The sequence below is a fragment of the Ranitomeya imitator genome, chromosome 3, assembly GCF_032444005.1.
Source record: "Ranitomeya imitator isolate aRanImi1 chromosome 3, aRanImi1.pri, whole genome shotgun sequence".
NCBI classification, from domain to species: domain Eukaryota; kingdom Metazoa; phylum Chordata; class Amphibia; order Anura; family Dendrobatidae; genus Ranitomeya; species Ranitomeya imitator.
This window is the reverse complement of record NC_091284.1, coordinates 174,947,495-174,971,183: the sequence shown is the minus strand read 5'-3', so window position 1 is coordinate 174,971,183 and position 23,689 is coordinate 174,947,495. Positions and strand designations below refer to the sequence as shown.

Sequence of the window (23,689 nt, the reverse complement as noted above, 5' to 3'; positions counted from 1 at the left end):
TTACCCTTAATGGAGGAAAGGAAGATTAACAAAAGACCAATATTTCTAATGATACCCATGGCTGCTGGGGTAAGTAACGGAGTCAGCAACTGTGTGCTCCATCACAACTCTAAACAGGGTGTCTTGAGAACACCGATTTGGTTAATAACGTAGCAGACAAGGCAGCCCATGACCAGACAGGCCCTTCTGGCATTTGCCAGAATTGCCAGATGGCCAATCCGGCCCTGGTGAGGACCCTCCCTAAATGCCCCACGTTTGTCCCACCTGGTACTTTCCCTGGACATTTACACAGGATGACCTGGGATTATCCCGAAATGAGTCCACTGATTACCGATTCCTGAATGGGAGAGGACGTTCCTTTTTCTCCTTTATAAATTCTAAACCACCACTGTGGGCATTTTATAGTAAGGACATCTAAAATTGAATTAGGACACTGTGTGACCATTGTCAAGCATGTTTCACCAAATTCCCTCAACCTTGTCTAATTTTGGGATATGTTGTTCGTCCCCCAACTCATCTATTCTTCATTGGGTTTCATCCTAGATGAATGAGGCACGAGGGTTGACCTAAGGTTCCCACTCATGTTCAGCTCGAAAGTTTGATCTTTTGGGCAGTGAGGAGGGTGACTGTACTTGACCAGGTTTTCAAATAATATACTAGAGGACTACACTCCTTATACCTGGTCATTTACATTCATTAATTGAATATTGCTTGCCCAGTCATCCTCCTCTTGTTGAGAAATCTACACTGTCTCTCTATGGGCATGAGACCTATTTTGATGAGAATTTTCATAGTTTTTCTCCATCTTGTTTATAGTTAGAATTGAGTGTATTATATTTTTAACCTATTAAAGTTATATTTTAGAATTATCTATACCTATTGCTGCTCTCACCAAATTCGGATTTGGGTATATCTATATGTGTGGTTAGATTCCACCTTTTGCTGCAAACTTAGCTTCTTTTTACGATCAACCAAAATCTGGTGGCAGCGCCAGGTTATAGTGAAATAAATAGACAATATAGGCAAGGATTCTCCCATATTCATTTTCCCATACTGTGCCATGCAGTCTTTGGTTCCAAGCAGTATTTCAGAGTGAAGCCCGCTCTCGTTGATTGATCGTCAGTCAAATGTGACATTATAAAAATACCTGATTGGCCGATCATAGTCACTTCATTGTACATCATCAGAGAGTGACCATGAGCTGCTGCTATTGATGACAACGGAGGTAAATGCTAGTGGTGGAAGGGCAAGAAAAATTGACAGGATATTAAGAAAATGTGCTAGGTAGGTTTTGTTGCTGAAAGGGAAAAGTGAATAGAATGGGCACGAATGACAGATGGGGTATGTGGGCAGTGACTGCGGGGACCGTGAGATGGTAAGCAATTCCAGCTGCACTGCATACTAAGCATGCTTCATACGGGTGGTATAGGTAAGGACACTGTGGGTATGATCAGGGTCATACTGGTGATTTGAGGACATTATAATGGTTCCTTTTAAGGCCAGAGAAAATATGGCAGGTCAATTGGGTGATTTAAATTTAGAACCAGAACCTGCAGATACTGGAAAGCTGCACCTCGAATAGTAGTAGCCCATGCCACAGGTGTCTTTACAGTGGATGATTTCCGTGACCTCATGGGGTGTTGGCATAGATTCAGTGACTCATATTGGCCGATCACATTCAGAGCAGCCCATACAAGTTCTACTGGAAAGAGCTGGTAAGCACTGAGCTCCTTGTCTAGGAGACTAGCTCCTGCTGATAGACCGCAGCGCAGGCTGGAAGGATTTTTAATAGCAAGTAAATTTCAAAGTTGTAAATCTATCTGTAGGATTTTCAAACACTGTATGTGCCATTATGAAGAGGAACTGTTTAATTAGAACATAAACCACGTTAAAACCAGCCCCCAGTCTCCTACCTTCCTCTTAACCACCCTAGTGCTTATAGGCCACCTTTCATCTTTCCAATAGTATGGTAGCGACCGAAAGTTTTGTATTTTTATTTTAAAGTGTGATTACTTCCGTCTGGTTGTTGTGATACCATTTTCCTGGTGATGAATTGAAAGTGCATGAAGTTGTCATCATACAAGACCTTAATTTTAACCAAAATGATTTAGAATAAAGGTAAGGTATTTAATGAAAGAAATTGACTGCCAAACGTTTTGCATATACTATATATTGATCACAACATAGTGAGTAATTCATTGCTTACAACGCCATAACTTAGTATTTTGTAGCATGACATCTTTCGTTAATTACTGCACCACACCAACGGGGCCAGAACTTGTCACCCTAACTCATCCCAGAGGTTCTCTGTAGGGTTTAAATCAGGCGATTGGCTTGGCCATTGCAACAGGTGAACATTTTTCTTTGCTAACCAATTTTTGAAGAAATTGGTTATGTGCTTAGTGTCATTGTCTTGCTGGAATTTCCAGCCCCTGCCTAGTCTTACCGTGTGGCAGCTTTACATTCTCCAGTATATGGTTATACTGTACATGATAGAATTCATATTTCCATCAATTCTATGTTGAAGGCCAATGGCAGATGCAGAAAGCAGCCCTAAGCCATGACACTGCCACGACCACCATGTTCCACTGTAGGTGTTTGGCACCTTACATCATTACGTTTTCCAATTGGGCGGTATATATAGTGCTTGCCATCACTACCCAACAGACTGAACTTGGATTCATTCAACCACAACACCTTGCCAATCTGACTCTTTCCATTGGCTGTGTTCTTTGGCTAACTCAAGTCAGACTTTCTGGTTCTTTGCAGAGATGAAAAGCTTCTTGACTGGAACTCATGCATTCAACCCTACTGCTCTTCGCTGTCACCCCCAGCTTGATCCCATATTCTTAGTTCATTTTGTGGGAAATCTGTACAGCACTTATGGACATCAGATACTGACTTTTTCTTAATCATGCGATGAACTTTGGAGGAAGTTTTCCATAGTCGTCCACTTCTAGGTTTGTCAGCTGTTCCAGAACCTTCTTTTCCTTCTTTATTATACTGTATGTGACACTTGACTCTGGGAGCTGTTGAATTCTGTAGCTGCCTCTTTTTGGCTTTTGTCTGACTTTGCTCTCAGAATATTAAGTTTCCTGACATCTGGTGATAAATTTGGCTTTGCTTTTGCCATGTTTTAACCTAAAAACACGCAAATAAACAAAACAAAAATTGGACTACGCATGACTAACCATGACAAAAGATGCAAAACATTTGGCCCAGCAAATATCGAAAACTAAGACATAAACAGAAAAAACAACGCCAAACACAATTTTCATCCTTATAGCCGACAATCATTTGCTTCCGGTTTACTAAAATCACCAGGAAAATGTCATCACAACAACCAGACAGAAGTAATCACACTTTTTAAAAACAAAAGCAAAACTTTTGGTCGCAACGCTATAACATTTATACGGATGGGTCATTTACTGTATTTGCAGATTAAGTCTTGAATAGAATTAAATGCTCTGATTTGATGTCAGTATAATGACATCATGCTTAAAAGTTCAGGAAAAAACAAACAAAAAGAAATACTAGTGTTTAGGAAAAGAAAATGATGAGAGAAAAAAGTGCAAGAATACCCAGAAAGCCAAAAGATGCGAGTGTATAACAGACACAGGAACATGATGTGGCACATGAAGCAGGATGTGTGCTCGGGAAACAAGTCTGTAATTACCTAGAATGTGAACAGTTCTTCTAGACGTATCAGATACGAATGACAAGGTCAGAACTACAATTATGATCCCAACACGTCTCACTGACAAGCAGAAATGTCGGAGTCACGATGGCATCATTTACACAGTGCAGACTTTTTTGGACAAATACAGATGTAGCAGCAAACACGTCATTCATAAAGCAAGATAGAACAGTAATAACAGTTTTTGCAAGTGACAACAGGAAGAACCAACATTGGCTGTCACTTTTGAACTGGCTTTCAAAAAAACATTGGAAATGGCATAGAAGTAGCACCCGCCGGCCGCGGCTGCTTTGGGATGCGACGGGATTTGATCCATCTACCTCATTCATACACACACACCGGATTAGAAATAGATACATGGAGTACATGAATTTCGCATCATCGTTGACATTGGAGTCCTGGAAGATGGAGTATGTGGAGACTAGGAGCAACACAATGAGGATCAACCCCACCCCCGTTTATGAATGGAAGTGATCAACATATTTCACAGCAATATGAAGAACATCTATTTATTAAAGAAGGATTCCCAGAATTGAAAGCTATTCTCTACCCATAGCGCTGTACACAGCTTTTTCCGCTAGTCCCATAGACAATAAATGTATCAGAAATACACCTCCGCTCTGGTCTTGGGATCCAAAGACCCTTTTTCAGCATAATCTGGGAGTCTCAGTGATTGAACCCTCAGCAATCAGTGAAAAGCCCACTATCCTATGCAAATGAGATCAATTTCAATTCTGGGAGCTTTTTTTTTTTTTAAAGGGAATCTCAACAGTATTTTTTTGCTGTATAATCTGAGGACAATATGAGTAAGGGGCTGAAACACAGATTTTTCAGGGATATATCATTTATTAGGTGGTGTGCTGTTTCCATACAATGAATGTTTTATTACCAGGAGATTATCACTGCCCTGACTAGCTCCCTCATGCCAAGTGGTATGACCACACCCCCTCCTGTGACAAGCAGCTCACTGTCAATAGACATTGCACATAAAGAGATGTGGTGCGGGCGAGGTCAGCTTTTGAGCTCTGCTTCATGCTACATCTAAAACTCTGATTATGTCACAACTACTGCGCTTAGTAAACCAAGTGATACATCGCAGGAATCAGGGTCTCTTTTCCTCCATTATGCTGCGCTCAGAGGAGGTAGCAAAAACTTGGTGACAAGATTGCCCTTAAGTGCACAATGAAACAACATACATATGAAAACAATGAACATACTATTACATACTCCGGTATACAAAATGTTAATAGATCTTCCCTATGAAGAAAATATTTAGTGGTTTCTGCATTACTAGAGTGACTGTACGTTCAGGTAAAACCCACCAGTATGTACAGTAAAGTGGTTCCTGTGAACTCTCCTAACCTGAATGTTGGCAATTGTGAAGAATCCTCAGTATTCCAGAAAGGAAGCCGACATTGGCTCATGACTTGGTTTTATGTACACACCGCTGGCAGCTGGACACTGGCGTAATTTGTGCACAATGTTGTCATAAGCAAATTGAGAAAAGAATTTACCATTCATTCATAGAAAGCAGACACAGGATATCATTGCTCTGCAGGGACATGTATGTATTGGAGAAGCACACTCATGACATTAAATTATATGAAGCTGAGCAAAGAAAGATTCAGTTCTATGCATATTGCATCTATGAATGCAGCCTGAAAGGAGTATATCATACATCTACAGGGTATTCATAGAGGTTGTCTGGTCATAGTATCTTAGTGACCCATCCAAATATCAGATTGGGGGGGGGTGACAACCGACACCCCCATTAGTCAGCTGTTATTTGCACCTTTTAATGGGTGATGTTCTACATTGCACAGTAGCTGGAGCTTATATCGGCAGATCGGTGGGGTACGCCAGATACGAGACCCCCACTCATCTCATATTGATGACGTATCTAGTGATGAGCGAGTGTACCTCTGATTATTTATGACTGCTCGGAGATTTAGTTTTCATCAGGGTAGCTGAATGATTTACAGCTACTAGCCTGCTTGATTACATGTGGGGGTTCCCTAGCAACTAGGCAACCCCCACATGTACTCAGCCTGGCTAGTAGCTGTAAATCATTCAGCTACCTTGATGAAAACTAAATCTCCGAGCAGTCATAAATACTCGGAGGTCACCCGAGCGTGCTCGAGCAACAAGTATATTCGCTCATCATTAGACATATCCTAAGGACAGGTCATCAATATGTTGTGACTGGACACCCTCTAACTTATTTGTTGCAGTAGGACTCATCTGTGACTGTACCTAAACTGAGATATGGGGTTCTCAGCCCCGATATCCGGCCTTGTAAAGGCAGCCATTTGCTTACTCATCAGTTTCTGTAACTCCTCTTTCGGGGACTAAAAACAAATGCACACATCCACTTCTCCATCCATTTTGCTTGGATGTGTCACTAAGTGCGACAAATGCCACAAATGTCTAAGTTGGGGAAAAAAAGTACTGATATCTGTCGGCATTTTTATTGCGTTGAATAATCTATATTATGCAGTGATATCCAGGAACAAACTGGTATACTGGTTGTTTTTATCATGGAAAGCTATAAGCGACATATGGCACTAGCTGTATATATTGTGATATACGTGGCGGCCTTCAGCGTGTACCTGACAGGAGCCTCTAGCGCTGTGTGAACAGATCCTACAATGGTTTCAACTGTTGGCGACTACAGAAGCATTAGGGTCTACTGACATATTCATAGAACACATGGGGAACTTCAGTTCTAAGCGGATTTTCCATTTAAAAAATGTATGATCTCCTTATAAACAAGAATGCACAACAAGGTTTTCTGTTTATTTGTGCAAATGGTTAGAATTATACATTTCTATAACAGACATCACATCAAAAAAAAACTTCTACCATTTGTAAACTTTATTTGGGTAATGAGCACACATCACAGTTCCATGCCATTACATGAAATATCTAGAACATATTGCACAGACCACAATTTACCAGAACTGATTACAAAATGTAGAAAAATATATCTTCTTTTTACAACACTGAACAATTGAAGGCCACAGGAATTAAATAGAATTTCAATCACACATTCTGGTATCATTTACAAGAGCTTCAGTGTATACACAATATCATACAGAGGGTATATAAAAGTAGAAATAGATGTGGATTACACTCAGGGTTGCAAAAATGCCTAACCCCAATCCCGTGCAAGTGTGAGAAACGCAAGGTAATGGACAGATGGAAATATGTTCAACTACCAAAACTGTATATATATTTATTAATCAAATATGATTAGAAATGTAACAGGCCCTGAAAAGGCAAGGAAAAACGTCATAAAAAAGATTGTTCACTGCAACAAAGTGCCCAGAAACGACCATTTCACAATATTCTCATGATGATCAAATGTGACATGGTCACATGTAGTGGTTTCCTATATTATATATACTATATAGTCAGTCTTAAACTATTTTTCCAACCCCTATTAGGCCAGGTTCACATTGCGTTAATGGCAATGCGCTGACGGCATCTGTTACATAGCAGCACTAACGCTATGTAACTGATGCGTTAGCGCACCCATTGACTACAATTATGTAGTGCATCGCTAACGCATGTCATAATTAGCATGCGTTAACGAAATGCTGTCATTTTGTGATGGACCCTCGGATGCGGTCTGCAGCGTTTCGGGGTCCATCACCGCTAGCGCTAGCGTAATTCGCATAACGCGATCTTTAACGGCACTTACGTTACCGCAGTCCGTTTAATACATGCCTTGAACGGACTGCACTAACGCAATATGAACCCTGCCTTACACAGTTTCTAGGTTGAAAAAGTCAGTTTTTTAACTTCCTGATACAAATATCCGGCATAAAAAATATATAATATGCCGGTTGCTTGCATTGTGGAGGGGCAAGGGAGCGTGACGTGCATGCTGGGCTCATTTTGTTTCATATTAAAATTTTATATCAAATTCAAACCGATACAGGTCTAGGACTGGCTGTAAGACAACTGGCTGCAGCAGAAGCCTCCCACTCTGCAGTTTGACAAATTTAGTTAACTCGGCCAACCTTGCACTGCCCCAACGTGTGCTCATCAGCCAAAGTTTAATAGATCAGAATGAAAGATCACTTTGTCAAACATTTTAGGTGGCGTAGTCTGTATGAACCACAGAAACTAAAGGTTACAAAATTAGAGACCAACTTGGTTTCTGATGAGTGCATCAAGTGCATTGGTATCGGGACTGTGCAGTCTAAATGACTGATGTAAAAAGGTGACACATCAGAAAAAGTACTGGTAACTTCTTCATGACTTATGACGGATAGGTACATCATAGGTCTTTTACCTTCTTTTGATGTGGGCTCCGGCACTGATCTTGCATCTTTCCCGGCATATGACTGCTGATTTGATCAGCTGTCATGTGTTCCTAACAGCCGCGGGTGGAATTGCAATCGGCCTGTGGCTGTTAACATGTTAAATACCACTGTCAATCTCTGACAGCGGCATTTAACTCACGCTGAGGAAGTGCGTAACAAACCCTGCCTATAGGCGCCCCTGTCACATGATCGCAGGGCGCTGATGGGTTGGCACAACAACCGGGGGTCTGCAGAAGACCCCCGGGCTTGTCATTGCAGATCTCCTATGAATGCCAAACTATTGAAGCAAGCAAAAAAATAGGAAAAAAAATGTTAAAATTGTTTTAAAATATAAAAATTCAAATTACCCCCCTTTTGCTCCATCCAAAATAAAATAATTAAAAAACAATTACACATATTTGGTATCATTGTGTTCAGAAACGCCCGATCTATCAAAATATAAAAACAATTAGTCCGATTGGTAAACGGCGTAACAAGAAAAAAAAAACAAAATGACAAAATTATGTTTTTTTGGTTGTCGCAACATTGCACTAACAGGTCATCAAAATATCGTATCTACTCCAAAATGGTATTAATAAAAACGTCAGCTCGGCGTGCAAAAAATAAGCCTTAACCCAGCTGTAGATTCTGAAAAATGGAGATGCCACGAGTCTAGGAAAGTTACACCATTTTTTGGTATCTGCGTACTCATACTGACCTGGAGAATCATATTGGCAGGTCAGTATTAGCATTTAGTGAACATGGAATAAAAAAAAAAAATAAATAACAATTGTGGAATTGTACTTTTCTTTTGCAATTTCACCGCACTTGCAATTTTGTAACCATTTTCCAGTATGCTATATAGTAAAATCAATGGTGTTGTTCAAAAGTATAACTAGTCCCGCATAAAAACAAACCCTCACATTGCCTTAAGGTACCATCACACATAACGATATCGTTAACGATATCGTTGCTTTTTGTGACGTAGCAACGATATCGTTAAGGAAATCGTTATGTGTGACAGCGACCAACGATCAGGCCCCTGCTGGGAGATCGTTGGTCGCTGGGGAAAGTCCAGGACTTTATTTCGTCGCTGGAATTCCCGCTGACATTGCTGGATCGGCGTGTGTGACGCCGATCCAGCGATGTCTTCACTGGTAACCAGGGTAAACATTGGGTTACTAAGCGCAGGGCCGCGCTTAGTAACCCGATGTTTACCCTGGTTACCAGCATAAACGTTAAAAAAACAAACACTACATACTTACCTTCAGCTGTCTGTCCCCGGCGCTCTGCTTCTCTGCACTCCTCCTGCATCCTGTGTCAGCGCCAGCCAGCCGGAAAGCACAGCGGTGACGTCACCGCTCTGCTTTCCGGCTGACCGGCGCTTACAGTGCAGAGGAAAGCACAGCGCCGGAGGACAGACAGCTGAAGGTAAGTTTGTAGTGTTTTGTTTTTTTAACGTTTACGCTGGTAACCAGGGTAAACATCGGGTTACTAAGCGCGGCCCTGCGCTTAGTAACCCGATGTTTACCCTGGTTACCGGGGACCTCGGGATCGTTGGTCGCTGGAGAGCTGTCTGTGTGACAGCTCTCCAGCGACCAAACAGCGACGCTGCAGCGATCGACATCGTTGTCGGTATCGCTGCAGCGTCGCTTAGTGTGACGGCACCTTAACTGATGGAAAAATAAAAAGTTATGGCTCCAGGAAGAAGAGGAGGAAAAAAAACAAAACGGAAAATCCCAATGTCGCGAGACATGCAGCCACGGTGACTTGAACATAGTATTCGAGCACCACGAAGATACTCTATTAGCACATGAGCGTGCTCGCATAAAACCTTATCTGAGCATGCTCGCTCATCACTACTAAGAATACAATTTGAGTTAAATGATGGTTTCAAAAGAATAACAGTGCCGTTTAATGGTTAACATCCACGGGCAAGGGATTTCTAGACAAGGATGCCGGCTATTTAATGTAATCAGTATCTGCGGTGTCTGGAGCAGGCTCAGCTTCTGAGCCCGCTCCACACACTATGGCCAGCTCCATGACAGATACACCAGTCATAGGGAATTAAGAAGGCAAGCAGATTCATATATGTTTTTAGAGTAACAAACTCCCTTTAACGACCACCATAAAAACATGATATAGCAGTCAAGTAAAGGATATTAAGTAGTTCATCTTCACATTTAATGATACCCAAGGGTAGTCAAATAGTTTGGGCTGGAAGTACAGACTTGTACAGTCCACATGGTACAACATTGTGTGCCGTATGTAGCATCGTACTACTCCTTAGAAGCATTAAAACAGGTTTTGTAGGGAGACAATGATGCCATACATGTGGAATCCCATGGATCATGCTGTGTTTGTCTAACAAGACTATACACTGAATAATGGGTTATGGAAATACAGTGGTATGGAAGTCATAGGAATGTATTAACACCCTATCCAGGAATCGCATTACTTTTGATAAATATATGGCCAAGCTTTCTGCTTTTAATCTTAGTGCTTTCTTTCCATACATTCCACTTCACGTACAACCATGAAATATGGCAAACAGAACTATTAAATACCTACCGTATATATAATTGCCTAGGTTTAGGAAATGCATGATAATGTGGTGTGAATTAGCAAGTTAGAAAAAGCCAATAATATTATAAAGTGATTTGCTTTCAGCAATTTCCCTGAATTGGATGTATTACCCAGTCCCATGTTCTCCAGTTGTGATCTCCACAGGACAAGCTGCTTATCTGACATTCCCATTATCCAGGTAGTCCTCATAACAGTACACATGACTTGGATTTTTGGTCTTGAACATTTTGCCCATTTTCTGCAGTTTTCTCATTTGGGGGTTCAATGATTTTGGGAATGTCCTGCTTGTTATTAGGTTTTTCACCTTTGCTTTCCTTGCTTCTGAACGTTTCGTCACCATTTTCTTTTGAAGCAGGAGCAACGTTCCCACTTCCTTGCAATGATCTTTGACTTGTTGTTGATCTTCTTTTAAACAGTGATAGCTGAAAATGAAAATGAGCATGAGGTGGTGTCATATTCCTTAGTTTGTGTAGCGTTTCTCATAACTACACAGAGGTGTACAACCACATAGGATGTGAAACGGTAACTCGGTTTACATCTCCTTACATAATTTCAAAGGAAGACAAGTAGCTAATGCTGAATTTTAGGCTATTGCTCACAAGGATTTTTGGTTGTATATTTGACATATGCACCAAGCAAGCTCCCAGCATAGACACCATATGAATCCATGGGCCATCCAACTCGGCTCATTTGGCACATGCAGACTGGGCTGCAATTTCATTGTGATGTCTTCCTGGTCCCAATTCTCATTTAGCTCTTCTAAATCCAAAATTTCAAATAAATACTCACCCTTCTTGTTTTCTCAAAAAATGTTGGTTTGCCTGAATCATTTTCAGAAGATCTAACCCCATTCACATTCGTTGGTTGCTCTAGGTCTACAAAAAAACAGACAGACAAACAACTTGACTAATATTTTGATATTTTCACTATTTTTGCATTATTTTATGAAACTCTATTTCCTTTTTAGGTTTAGTAGAACAACGTGTCTGTTATTCTTTAAACAAAGGCCTATTTACTTTCTACAACATTGAGCTTTCCTTATTATCTACTCTGGTCTCATTTTTGAACAGAAGTGTCTTCTGAAGACTAACTTTCCCCAGGATACTTAAGTCCTTCCCAAATGGCGTTAAAACTTCTAGAGCCTAAAGCATTAAAGAGGTTGTCCACTCCTTTATCCTTAGGATAGGTTTTCAATGTCGGACCGGGCGGGGTCAGATACCTCGCACCTCTGCCAGAGGTGTCTTCTCAAGACTAACTTCCCCAGGATACATAAGTCCTTTCCCAAATGGCGTTAAAACTTCTAGAGCCTAAAGCATTAAAGAGGTTGTCCACTCCTTTATCCTTAGGATAGGTCTTCAATGTCTGATCGGTCGAGGTCTGATACCTGGCACCTCTGCCGATCAGCTGCTCTCCTGATTTCAATAGGAGGCGGATGTGCAGTATCCGGCCGCGGCCACTGTCAGAAAACAAAGCAGATCCGAAATTGTAGCGGTGCTGGGTGTCGAACCCTTACTGAACAAACATTCATGACCTATCCAGAGCATAGGTCATCAATGATAAAGTAGTAGACAATCTCTTTAAATCATTATAATGTGATACTGATGGCAACACGTACCATTTTCCACTTTTTTGTCAGCTGTACTCTCTTCTTGGTTCAGTTTCGTGGCCTAATAAATAAGAAAATATACATGACAGTACACACACACACACATATATATATATATAACACAATAATAATTGTAGAACATCTTACCTTGGGGTTGAAGTTCAGTCCTAGCTATAGTCTTTATGCACTATATGATTTCTTCTGAAATTTCTAAAATGCCATACACTGACTTAATGGCTTTGGACATGCTAAACTGACCCATTTCTCATCACAGAACATACATAGAATCATTCCAACTGCCCATGGATGTGGTGTGTAGACAAACCGGTCTACTATAGCCCCCAAGATGACAGAGCTTGTTATTTTACCCTTCTCACCATCTCACAGAAAAAGTTCTCTGCCGCGCAGGATCTGAAAGTTATCAGCACAGGAGCAGATACAGAAAATTCCACCCCCTGTACTTGCGCATGCACCAAATGTTTTTAGCACCTGTACAGTAGAGTGTGTCAAGGAGAAGGTCATGGGAGTAAATCAACCGAGCTGTGTTATCTTGGGACCTATGGGTAGTGCAGTCATTTTAGACAGCGTACCAATGGGCAATGGGACTGTCTATGTGCATACTGTGATAAGCAATGAGACAGCTTAGTGGTACATATGTCATGAGTATGGAATTCATATGCCATGAGTCTATGGCATTTTAAGATATTTTAGCATTAAGTGAACCACCCCTTCAAGTACTTAAACTAGTAACAATTCTGTAACCTCCACACAGGAATCTGATATATAGTTACTTGTACATGGCTTTGATTTGCCTAAACAGAAGGAATCCGCTGCATCTGTATTTTCTACATTTGGGCCAGAGAAGGGAACAGTTCTGACCTGATGAGGAGATTATAAGGATTGGTGTGTGCTTAAAGGACAGAACTGGGATTCATCAGAACTCTTCACCATCCCTGATTCTGGACCTACAAGAATCACTTGTTTTCTTACCTCTTCTGCTGCCACATGTTCCTCAGGTTTAGTCTCCGGTGCTTTTAGTTCATTTTTTTCTGGGGCGGAATTATCTTCTTCGTCTTCTTTTTTCTTGACTTCTCCACCATCCTCCTCCTCTACTTCATCTTCCTCATCATCATCTTCTTCATCCTCCTCCTCAGAATCTTCATCTTTAATTTCCTCCTAATTTGTATAAAGAACTTTTTTTAGACCATTTCAATAATTTTAGGTAATAAACAAGGGTATCTAAAATTGTTGTACTTCATCTGCATTTTTCACCGTAAATATTACACATCATACATATGTATGTATACACACACGCTAAGTAACATTTATAGTGAAAGATGCGGACAAAGTGCAACAATTGATATATTTATCTATATGAATATACATAATATATGCTACATTAATTAGACAATACAAGATAACAAATGGCTAAAATTGACAAAAGCAACCTTTTGCCGAACACTACTATGTTGATGAATTGTGCCCAGGTCCTCTATGGTGGATATAGGGGGCTGTTATTATACCGCTACATTCGAACAGGTAGAAAAGGTGGACACACTTTATTAATTTGTGCCTATACTACTGGCTAATTAGCTTTAAGATCAGCCTCACCAGGAAAGATTTTTTTCCGCCAGCAGTAAAAGCAAGCACCACTTAATACATACATATGATTGAATGGAGACATCCTAGAATAGACAGGGAATGAAGAAGACAAAAAAAGATGAAGGTGAAAGAACACAAAACTTGAAAATAACTGGAGCGGAATTGTTCATAGATGTATCACAACTCTATTATTAACATTATTATTACATATAGTATGCAGTGCGGTCAGTTTGGAAGCGATAATGGCACGGGTTCATGAAGACTGGAGTTTTGTATGCCGTTTTAGTGAAGGGAGCACCTCAGTAGGATGCGTTAATATTCATTAAAGCGGTTCTCAATCAATGTAATAAAATGAGCTCCGTCACATAATTAGGCTTGGATGTGACGGAGAGATTGGATGTGTTTGGGGAAAATCAGTCAATTGAACAAGATAGACAGGTAAGTTTATGGGGATCTAGAAGCACTAAAAGATATTAATTTAAAAATGATTCTATGGTCGTCTAAAGAAATAAAACACACATAAATAATAATAAAAAAACACAAACATATCTATAACAAATAAATAAATTATAATAATAAAACATATACTGTATCTACGCTCTTGACCCTCCATACTGCTTTTGATGCCTCCATTGTGGCTAGCATCCTGGCCACCTTTCCTAGTGGGATGTGTCAGGCGACACCTACAGCAAACGAGCAGCCCGCGACTGTCTGCAGCGGTCACATTCCATCCAAGCTGGAAGAAAGAGCTCTGAAGACTGTTTCTTCCGTCTTACGCAGAACGCGACTGCTGCAGCCAAAATGCTGCAACAAGCCCTTCAAAAGACATCGTTTTTAGATGCAATCTAAGATTTTGCACATTAATGTGTGAACCCAGTCCAATCCCTCCAATAATTAAATGGTTTTTACCCATGGGCCTTAGCCTGTAGAGTTTCAGAGAATGTGCATGTTCCGGCTTGTACAGAGAACGAGACGAGCAGGAAGGAAAACAGATAGATGGCTAGCTAGACACAAATAAATAGGCATGCTGCCCCTCACTGGTAAAAGCTTGTGTATCGTGTCACATAGTGTCACATGTCATTACTAAGGAACAGCTTTCTTTAGAAGATCTGCAAAAAAAAAAAACTTAAAGGAGTTTTACAAGATCATATAAAAGAGCTCTATGTCTGCCATGCCACTAGTCCCCATTCACTTGAAAAGTGCTAAGCTGTAATACTGTGCACTAACTGGGGACCATGGTGGCGCCAATAAAAGGTAACACCTCTATATACAGTAGATAACAAGAGATAACCCATTGCCAGTATGTTATATCACAGCTCACCTCCTCTCACTCCCTTCTTCACAATGACCTCTACCCAGCATGGCCAGAAATGACTTGTATACAACCCAACAGCGTCAGATCTTGGCTATTGCTACTTGCATTTATGTGGCTGCTAAAAGAAGATGAAGTAGCAGTATAATATTTGGCCTAGAGGCCAGTGTGAACATTGGCCATTTGCTGTTTTGATATGCTTTTATGTTTTGTTTTTGATATATTGATTAAAAAAAATAATCAAATAAAAAAAGTTAAAATAAAAAAGGGACTTAAACAACTGGTCATTTACCGATGACAAATTTCTTTTAGGAATTTATCAATTACAGCACTGAAATGGTAGTCCACATACTGTTGGCCATGAAGTGCATTTACTGTACAGTTCGGCCTTTATTATTTTATTGAAAAAATAAAAATAAAAACAGACAAAAATAAAACCAGATTACAAATTTAATGTATTGATAGCTGAATTTCCTCAAGACATCACAATTCCCACATATAATGTATATATACAATCTGTGTATTAAATGTTAGATAAATACAAAAAAAAATAAAAAAGGAACATAAAATAAAACATAATAAAAAAAAAGATATAGCAGCAAGGCAGAAAACATCTCAGCCCCAACAGGAAGAAATCTTGAAATGTCAACACACAAAGTGTAGGAGTCATGAAATGTAACAAGTTTATAAACTAAATGGTGGAGAAGAGTCAAGTTTTTACAGCTACTCCATAATTAGTCGTATAAATTATATTTGTGAGAAATAAAAAGAGAAATAAAAAATAAGGCTGACAGTACATAGTATTATTAGATTTGACGATACAAGAAAATCTAATAACACAACATTAAAATGGGTATAAAGTCCATTGATGCGACATCTGAAGCAGTCATCACGTCTGGTGTTTGCGATTACACAAAGACCAGACGTGGGATACAAGGTAAAATAACCATTTCGGAAATTCCTCTAACTTACACAAAAAGTGAACATTTTCTTTCTCAACAGTCTCTATAATAACAAAAGTATTCTCTATATTCTTCTGTGGCAGTTGGACAAAATGGGAAATTCAAAGCTACAGACACCCTTGACATGGTGAAAATACTTTTTATATAAGTAATTCATTTTAGTTAAATAATGGAGCTTCAATAAGGAATCTTCCTTTATTCAATTTCCTGATATGCAGTTTTCTGATTAAAGGTTGAGATTTTTCTCTTGTGGGAGTAGTAATATAGGCTGGAAGTGAGCTCTGTTTGTATCCAGGGGTGCTGCAGTCTTCATTAAATCATATATCAGCACAGATTATATCTTGCACTTATTTCTTCTTCATGTGACTTGTTTCTTGTGTGTAGCCTGTTTTCTCTGTCCTCCATGAGACTGCAGATACTTTTCCCCTCTCCCTACACTGTGGAGATCTGTGTAGAACCCTCTCACTGTTGATGTGTAAAGGGCTAACTAACAGAGTGCAGCAGCAAAATGGCAGAAAGTGTTTAAGACTATTTAGAACATTGCCCAACTTCACATTTAGGAAGCAAATTAAAAATTCTATGCAAAAGTGTATATAACCTTTAAAGTATTATTTGAGTGTTAGGTATTGTGGTAAAATATTATCCCAGAATTGAACAGATTGTTCCAGAGACTTTATTTTTGCTAAACTTTTTGATTTTATGGATTTTAATTCTTGAAGGCCATGCTTTTTAATATTCTTAGCATTCTTTTTCTCATTTTCAGTTTCTTTGTTCACTTTCTTTGATAAAAACATATTTCTCACAATTTCATTTTTCTCTTTTTGACTCTTCTCAATGACTTTTTCTTTTGCTTTTTTTTTACCATCCTCTTCTTCCTCCTCCTCTTCTTCCTCCTCCTCTTCTTCCTCCTCCTCCTCTTCTTCTTCCTCCTCCTCACCCTCTTCCTCCTCCTCACCCTCTTCCTCACCCTCTTCCTCCTCCTCACCCTCTTCCTCCTCCTCACCCTCTTCTTCATCCTCACCCTCTTCTTCGTCCTCCTCCTCACCCTCTTCTTCGTCCTCCTCCTCACCCTCTTCTTCGTCCTCCTCCTCACCCTCTTCTTCGTCCTCCTCCTCACCCTCTTCTTCGTCCTCCTCCTCACCCTCTTCTTCGTCATCCTCCTCACCCTCTTCTTCGTCATCCTCCTCACCCTCTTCTTCGTCATCCTCCTCACCCTCTTCTTCGTCATCCTCTTCCTCACCCTCTTCACCCTCCTCTTCTTCACCCTCATTCTTGCCCTCCTCTTCCTCACCCTCTTTGTCCTCCTCCTCACCTTCTTCGTCCTCCTCACCCTCTTCGTCCTCCTCACCCTCTTCGTCCTCCTCACCCTCTTCGTCTTTGTCATCCTCCTCGGCCTCCTCTTCGTCACCCTCTTCCTCGTCCTCCCCCTCTTCCTCGTCTTTTTCATCCTCCTCACCCTCTTCCTCATCTTTTTCATCCTCCTCATCCTCTTCTTCCTCCTCCTCTTGTCCTTCAGTCTGTGTATCCTCTCTTTCAGCTTCCTCATTTTCAGTGTCTTCCCCTTCATCCTCTTCCTTCTTATCTTTTATTATATCTTCTTTTCCCCTAACTTTCTTTTTTTCATCATTGACGGCCTCTCGATCATATTCTTCTCTTTTCTTCATTTTGTTTTCTTCCACGCTTGCTTTTTGCTTAACGACAAGTGTTTCAGTTTCTTTCTTTTTCTTAAAATGTTTCTGTTTAGCTTGCTCTTGTGAACGTTTAGTACTATCAGAACTAGGTTTATCCTTAAAAGATAGTACTGTATTGCCATCATTACATTTCAATCCTTTCTCTACATGATGGCTATCATCTTGCACATTGTTTATTAGGTTTGTGACTAAACTAACACCTTTTATGAAATTCTCTGCTACATTTTCAGAACTAGATGAAGAGTATGAAGTATGACTAGGCTTACTTACAAAACAGCTCCTATCTCTACTGCTCACTGTCTTTAGCCCTTCCATGGCCTCGTGGCTTCTTACACGAATAACCTGAGGGTGTTTACGAGATTTAGTAATTTCACTAATTTGAGAGGTGGCTGCGCTGTCAGACTCACTAGTGACCCCAGATTTAACCTTCCTTAGGTCTGCTGGGCTATCTTTTGCTATTTGCTTTTCAAGTCTTCTGATATTGCTCTTAGAAATGGACCTATCTGACTCAGCATTTTTAGCAATATTTAACTGTTCTGGACTAGAAACAAATTTAGATTTTTCAGTTTCAGATGCCCTTCGAAATTTGTCCTGTGTGTATTTTTTAACCGCCTCTGCTTGGGCATCTGTACAAGCAATTCCAGATTCATCACTATTAGAACTGCTTTTAAAAGACAGTGATGAATGGAGAGATCTGCTCCTTTCCTTCATCTCAACCTTACCATCACCTTTAAGTTCCACATTTTTAATGTTCTTCTATTCCATCGAGAGGCAACACAATGAAGAAGAAAAATTGAAAGAATAAGAACAGATGGAATGAAAAGCATGAGAAAGCAAAAAGAATAAAAACAGATAATAGATATATGAAATGAGCACTTTACTATAACAAAATGTTGCACTACAGACTGGAATTGGGGAGAAGTACAATATGTACCTATACATAGTTATTCCAGACATGTGGGACATTATTTTATTATAGCATCAGACTGCTAGAAAACAAAAAGCATAAAAACTGAGCAAAAGAAGAAAGAAAAGATGGAAATGAAAAATCATATTTTATAACACAAACTAATGAGCAAACCTATTTTTTGGCATTCCCTAATGGTTGTCCAGAAACGGTAAGTGTTATATCAATACAATACATTAAATGAGGTGTGAAAAGCTAATAAAGCTTTACATGTCAAAGAATAGTTGACCTCTCCAACACAGAAGTAGTAACAGTGCATGGTAAACGATTTCTTATATGTAATGATTTCAAATATATTATCAGTACAGATGAACCGGCTATGTTTTTGAGTATTCAAAAAAAAAAATTGTTATCCTTACATCTTAGCCCTTTGCTGCTCATCAATAACACTGAATGCTACTAAGATTGTCCAGGTAATATAGCAGCTAATACAGGGGGACTGTCACCATGTATAACACCTACCGTATTTTCCGGCGTATAAGACGACTAGGCGCATAAGACGACCCCCAACTTTTCCATTTAAAATATAAAATCTTCTCAAAAGTCGGGGGTTGTCTTATAGGGTGGGTGCGGGGCAATTTGCGGTCGACGTATATAGTGGGGGGGAATGGTCCTGATGACGAGGTGAGGGAGCGCCTCACCAGAAGGTGTAAGTGAAGCAAACTGTCAGCGTCTGGGATGCCAGGGTTATGCAAAAAAGAGAGAGAGAGCGATGCTGTGCCTAGAAAAACACTCCTCTTTCACTAATCTGGCTCGCCCTTGTATCCTATTATCTCCTTCTCTGCCTCTGCTTCACTTACACCTTCCCGGTGAGGCGCCCCCTCACCTCGTCATTGGGACCGCTCCCCCCACAATATGCGGCGACCGCAGATTACTCCGCACCTGCTCTATAAGACGACACCTGGCGTATAAGACGATACCCGACTTTTGAGAAGATTTTCAGGGGTTAAAAAGTAGTCTTATACGCCAGAATATACAGTATATGTTATATTAGATGTATAGATGGGGGACGTTATTGTAGGCTGATCAGGGCGTGGATTCCCTTTTTATTATATTTCTTTTCCAGGCAGATCAGTTACAAAAAATATTTGCCCACTCACTAGCTTGAAATCTGCACAGCATCTACTATATATTTGTCTAAGGGTCACTTCCGTCTTTCTGTCTGTCCTTCTGTCTGTCACGGATATTCATTGGTCGTGGCCTCTGTCTGTCATGGAATCCAAGTCGCTGATTGGTCTCGCCAGCTGCCTGTCATGGCTGCCGCGACCAATCAGCGACGGCCACAGTCCGATTATTCCCTCCCTACTCCCCTGCAGTCAGCGCCCGGCGCCCGCTCCATAGTCCCCGCAGTCAGCGCTCACACAGGGTTAATGCCAGCGGTAACGGACCGCGTTATGCTGCGGGTAACTCACTCCGTTACCGCCGCTATTAACCCTGTGTGACCAAGTTTTTACTATTGATGCTGCCTATGCAGCGTTAATAGTAAAAACATCTAATGTTAAAAATAATTTAAAAAATAAAAAATCATTATATACTCACCTTCCGCCACCTTTCCAGCTCCTGGTTACGCTCCGGTGACCGCTCCATGCAAGTGGCAGGTTCCGGTGGCAAGGATGGTATGGGAGAAGGACCTGCCATGACGTCACGGTCATGTGACCGCGACGTCATCACAGGTCCTGCGCGAGAACGACCTGCCATGACGTCACGGTCATGTGACCACGACGTCATCACAGGTCCTGTTCTCGCGCAGGACCTGCCATGGCGTCACGGTCATGTGACCGAACTACACGGGGCCCTCGGAAGTTGAGTATATGTTTATTTTTTAACCTGTGACATACGTGGCTGGGCAATATGCGGTACTACGTAGCTGGGCAATATACTACGTGACTGGCCAATATACTACGTGGCTGGGCAATATACGGTACTACGTAGCTGGGCAATATACTACGTGACTGGCCAATATACTACGTGGCTGGGCAATATATTACGTGGCTCTGTGCTGTATACTACGTCACTGTGCAATATACTACGTGGGCTCTGTGTTGTATACTACGTCACTGGGCAATATACTACGTAACTGGGCAATATACTATGTCACTGCGCAATATACTACGTGACTAGGCAATATACTACGTGACTGGGCAATATATTACGTGGCTCTGTGCTGTATACTACGTCGCTGTGCAATATACTACGTGGGCTCTGTGCTGTATACTATGTCACTGGGCAATATACTACGTAACTGGGCAATATACTACGTGGCTGGGCAACATACTACGTGGCTGGGCAACATACTACGTGGCTGGGCAACATACTACGTGGCTGGGCAACATACTACGTGGCTGGGCAACATACTACGTGGCTGGGCAACATACTACGTGGCTGAGCAATATACTGCGTGGGCTGTGCAATATACTATGTGACTGGGCAATATACTACGTGACTGGGCAATATACTACGTGGCTGGGAAATATACTACGTGGGCTGTGCAATATACTACATGGCTGGGCAATATACTACGTGGCTGGGCAATATACTACGTGGCTGGGCAATATACTATGTGGCTGGGCAACATACTACGTGGCTGGGCAACATACTACGTGGCTGGGCAATATACTACGTGGCTGGGCAATATACTACGTGGCTGGGCAATATACTATGTGGCTGGGCAACATACTACGTGGCTGGGCAACATACTACGTGGCTGGGCAACATACTACGTGGCTGGGCAACATACTACGTGGCTGAGCAATATACTACGTGACTGGGCAATATACTACGTGGCTGGGCAATATACTACGTGGCTGGGCAATATACTACGTGGGCTGTGCAATATACTACGTGGTTGGGCAATATACTACGTGACTGGGCAATATACTATGTAGACATGCATATTCTAGAATACCCGATGCGTTAGAATCGGGCCACCATCTAGTTTACTATATTTCTAGAACCAAAAGGATTACCATTTAAACGTACAATGGAATATGTTGCTCACAAATTCCCATTGTAAAAACATGGTATATATTTTTTAAAATACTCTTGAAATAGCATACTCGTCTACAGTATTCCCTGGTTCAAATAAAAGGTATTTCTACATACACTGGCCCAAAGAAGACAACAAAAACTTCTCTTTTGGCCACATCAAAGTGAATGCAGCTTTATGAATAAATTTAATGTACAAGTTTGCTGAATACTCCAAGAGAAGAGCCATAACATCACGTGAACAAGCGCTTAATGTTCTTGGATGATTGTCTATGTTTACTGTTAAATAAAACGTTCCAAATTTCTTTAAAAATCATGCCTCATTTTTTAAAAATGTCACTAGTGAAGAATCTCACTTACCTTTCTCTTGTGAACTGGTGAGAAGGTGCTGTTACCTTGGTTCAAGCTTACTGCATGTGTCTAAAATTGTAATCATATCATGCATATATTGCAATTATTATTTTCATGGTAGTTTCTTATAGGACAATTCACAACGCTCAAATGGAAAAATTTTAATATACCGTATATACTCGAGTATAAGCCGAGATATTCAGCCCAAATTTTTGGGCTGAAAGTGCCCCTCTCGGCTTATACTCGAGTCAAGGTGGGTGGCAGGGTCGGCGGGTGAGGGGGTGAGGGCGCTGAGGCATACTTACCTGCTTCCAGCGATCCTGACGCTCCCCCTGCCGTCCCACGGTCTTCGGTGCTGCAGTTCTTCCTCTATCAGCGGTCACGTGGGACCGCTCATTAGAGAAATGAATAGGCGGCTCCACCTCCCATAGGGGTGGGGCCGCCTATTCATTTTTCTAATCAGCGGTGCCGGTGACCGCTGATAGAGGAAGAAGCTGCGGCACCGAAGACCAGCTGTACGGGGGAAGGAGCCGGATGCCGGGAGCAGGTAAGTATCGCATATTTACCTGTCCCCGTTCCAGCCGCCGGGCGCCGCTCCATCTTCCCGGCGCCGCCCCATCTTCCCGGCGTCTATCCGCTCTGACTGTTCAGGTCAGAGGGCGCGATGACGCATATAGTGTGCGCGGCGCCCTCTGCCTGATCAGTCAGAGCGGAGAGACGCCGGGACCGGACGCTGGGAGCTGCAAGCAAGAAAGGTGAGTATGGCTTTTTTTTTTTATTGCAGCAGCAGCAGCAATGGCAGAGATTTATGTGGAGCATCTATGGGGAAATATGAACGGTGCAGAGCATATATGGCACAGCTATGGGGCAGTATGAACGGTGCAGAGCACTATATGGCAGAGCTATGGGACAGTATGAACGGTGCAGAGCACTATATGGCAGAGCTATGGGGAAATATGAACGGTGCAGAGCACTATATGGCACAGCTATGGGACAATAATGAACGGTGCAGAGCACTATATGGCACAGCTATGGGGCAATATGAACGGTGCAGAGCACTATATGGCAGAGCTATGGGGCAATATGAACGGTGCAGAGCACTATATGGCAGAGCTATGGGGCAATATGAACGGTGCAGAGCACTATATGGCACCGCTATGGGGCAGTATGAACGGTGCAGAGCACTATATGGCACAGCTATGGGGCAATATGAACGGTGCAGAGCACTATATGGCAGAGCTATGGGGCAATATGAACGGTGCAGAGCACTATATGGCACAGCTATGGGGAAATATGAACGGTGCAGAGCACTATATGGCAGAGCTATGGGGCAATATGAACGGTGCAGAGCACTATATGGCAGAGCTATGGGGCAATATGAACGGTGCAGAGCAGTATATGGCAGAGCTATGGGGAAATATGAACGGTGCAGAGCACTATATGGCACAGCTATGGGGCAATAATGAACGGTGCAGAGCACTATATGGCACAGCTATGGGGAAATATGAACGGTACAGAGCACTATATGGCACAGCTATGGGGCAATAATGAACATGCAGAGTACTATATGGCACAGCTATGGGGCAAGAATAATCTATTTTTATTTTTGAAATTCACCGG

The 23,689-nt window shown here is 41.4% G+C and overlaps 2 protein-coding genes across 3 annotated transcripts in view; both read right to left on the bottom strand.

The window, feature by feature from the left end:
• Positions 1–10,648: 10,648 nt before the first annotated feature.
• Positions 10,649–23,689, bottom strand: part of RPGR (retinitis pigmentosa GTPase regulator) — a 99,419-nt gene continuing 86,378 nt past the window's right edge. For both annotated transcript variants that reach the window (XM_069761616.1, XM_069761617.1), the window contains exons 13-17: positions 22,079–22,138; positions 13,190–13,375; positions 12,209–12,260; positions 11,383–11,468; positions 10,649–11,015 (exon numbers count right to left, since the gene is read on the bottom strand). In XM_069761616.1, the coding sequence (XP_069617717.1) occupies positions 10,779–11,015; positions 11,383–11,468; positions 12,209–12,260; positions 13,190–13,375; positions 22,079–22,138 (621 nt within the window). In that variant the 3' untranslated portion in view covers positions 10,649–10,778. The remainder of the gene's footprint in view (positions 11,016–11,382; positions 11,469–12,208; positions 12,261–13,189; positions 13,376–22,078; positions 22,139–23,689) is intronic.
• Positions 16,561–17,815, bottom strand: LOC138673054 (high mobility group nucleosome-binding domain-containing protein 5-like). Its single transcript, XM_069761618.1, has one exon. The coding sequence runs from the start codon at positions 17,737–17,739 to the stop codon at positions 16,684–16,686; it is 1,056 nt and encodes a 351-aa protein (XP_069617719.1). The 5' UTR covers positions 17,740–17,815; the 3' UTR covers positions 16,561–16,683.

Excerpts from the sequence above, each read along its gene's own strand:
- LOC138673054 (XM_069761618.1), bottom strand. The coding sequence starts at position 17,739 with ATGAAGAAAAGAGAAGAATATGATCGAGAGGCCGTCAATGATGAAAAA.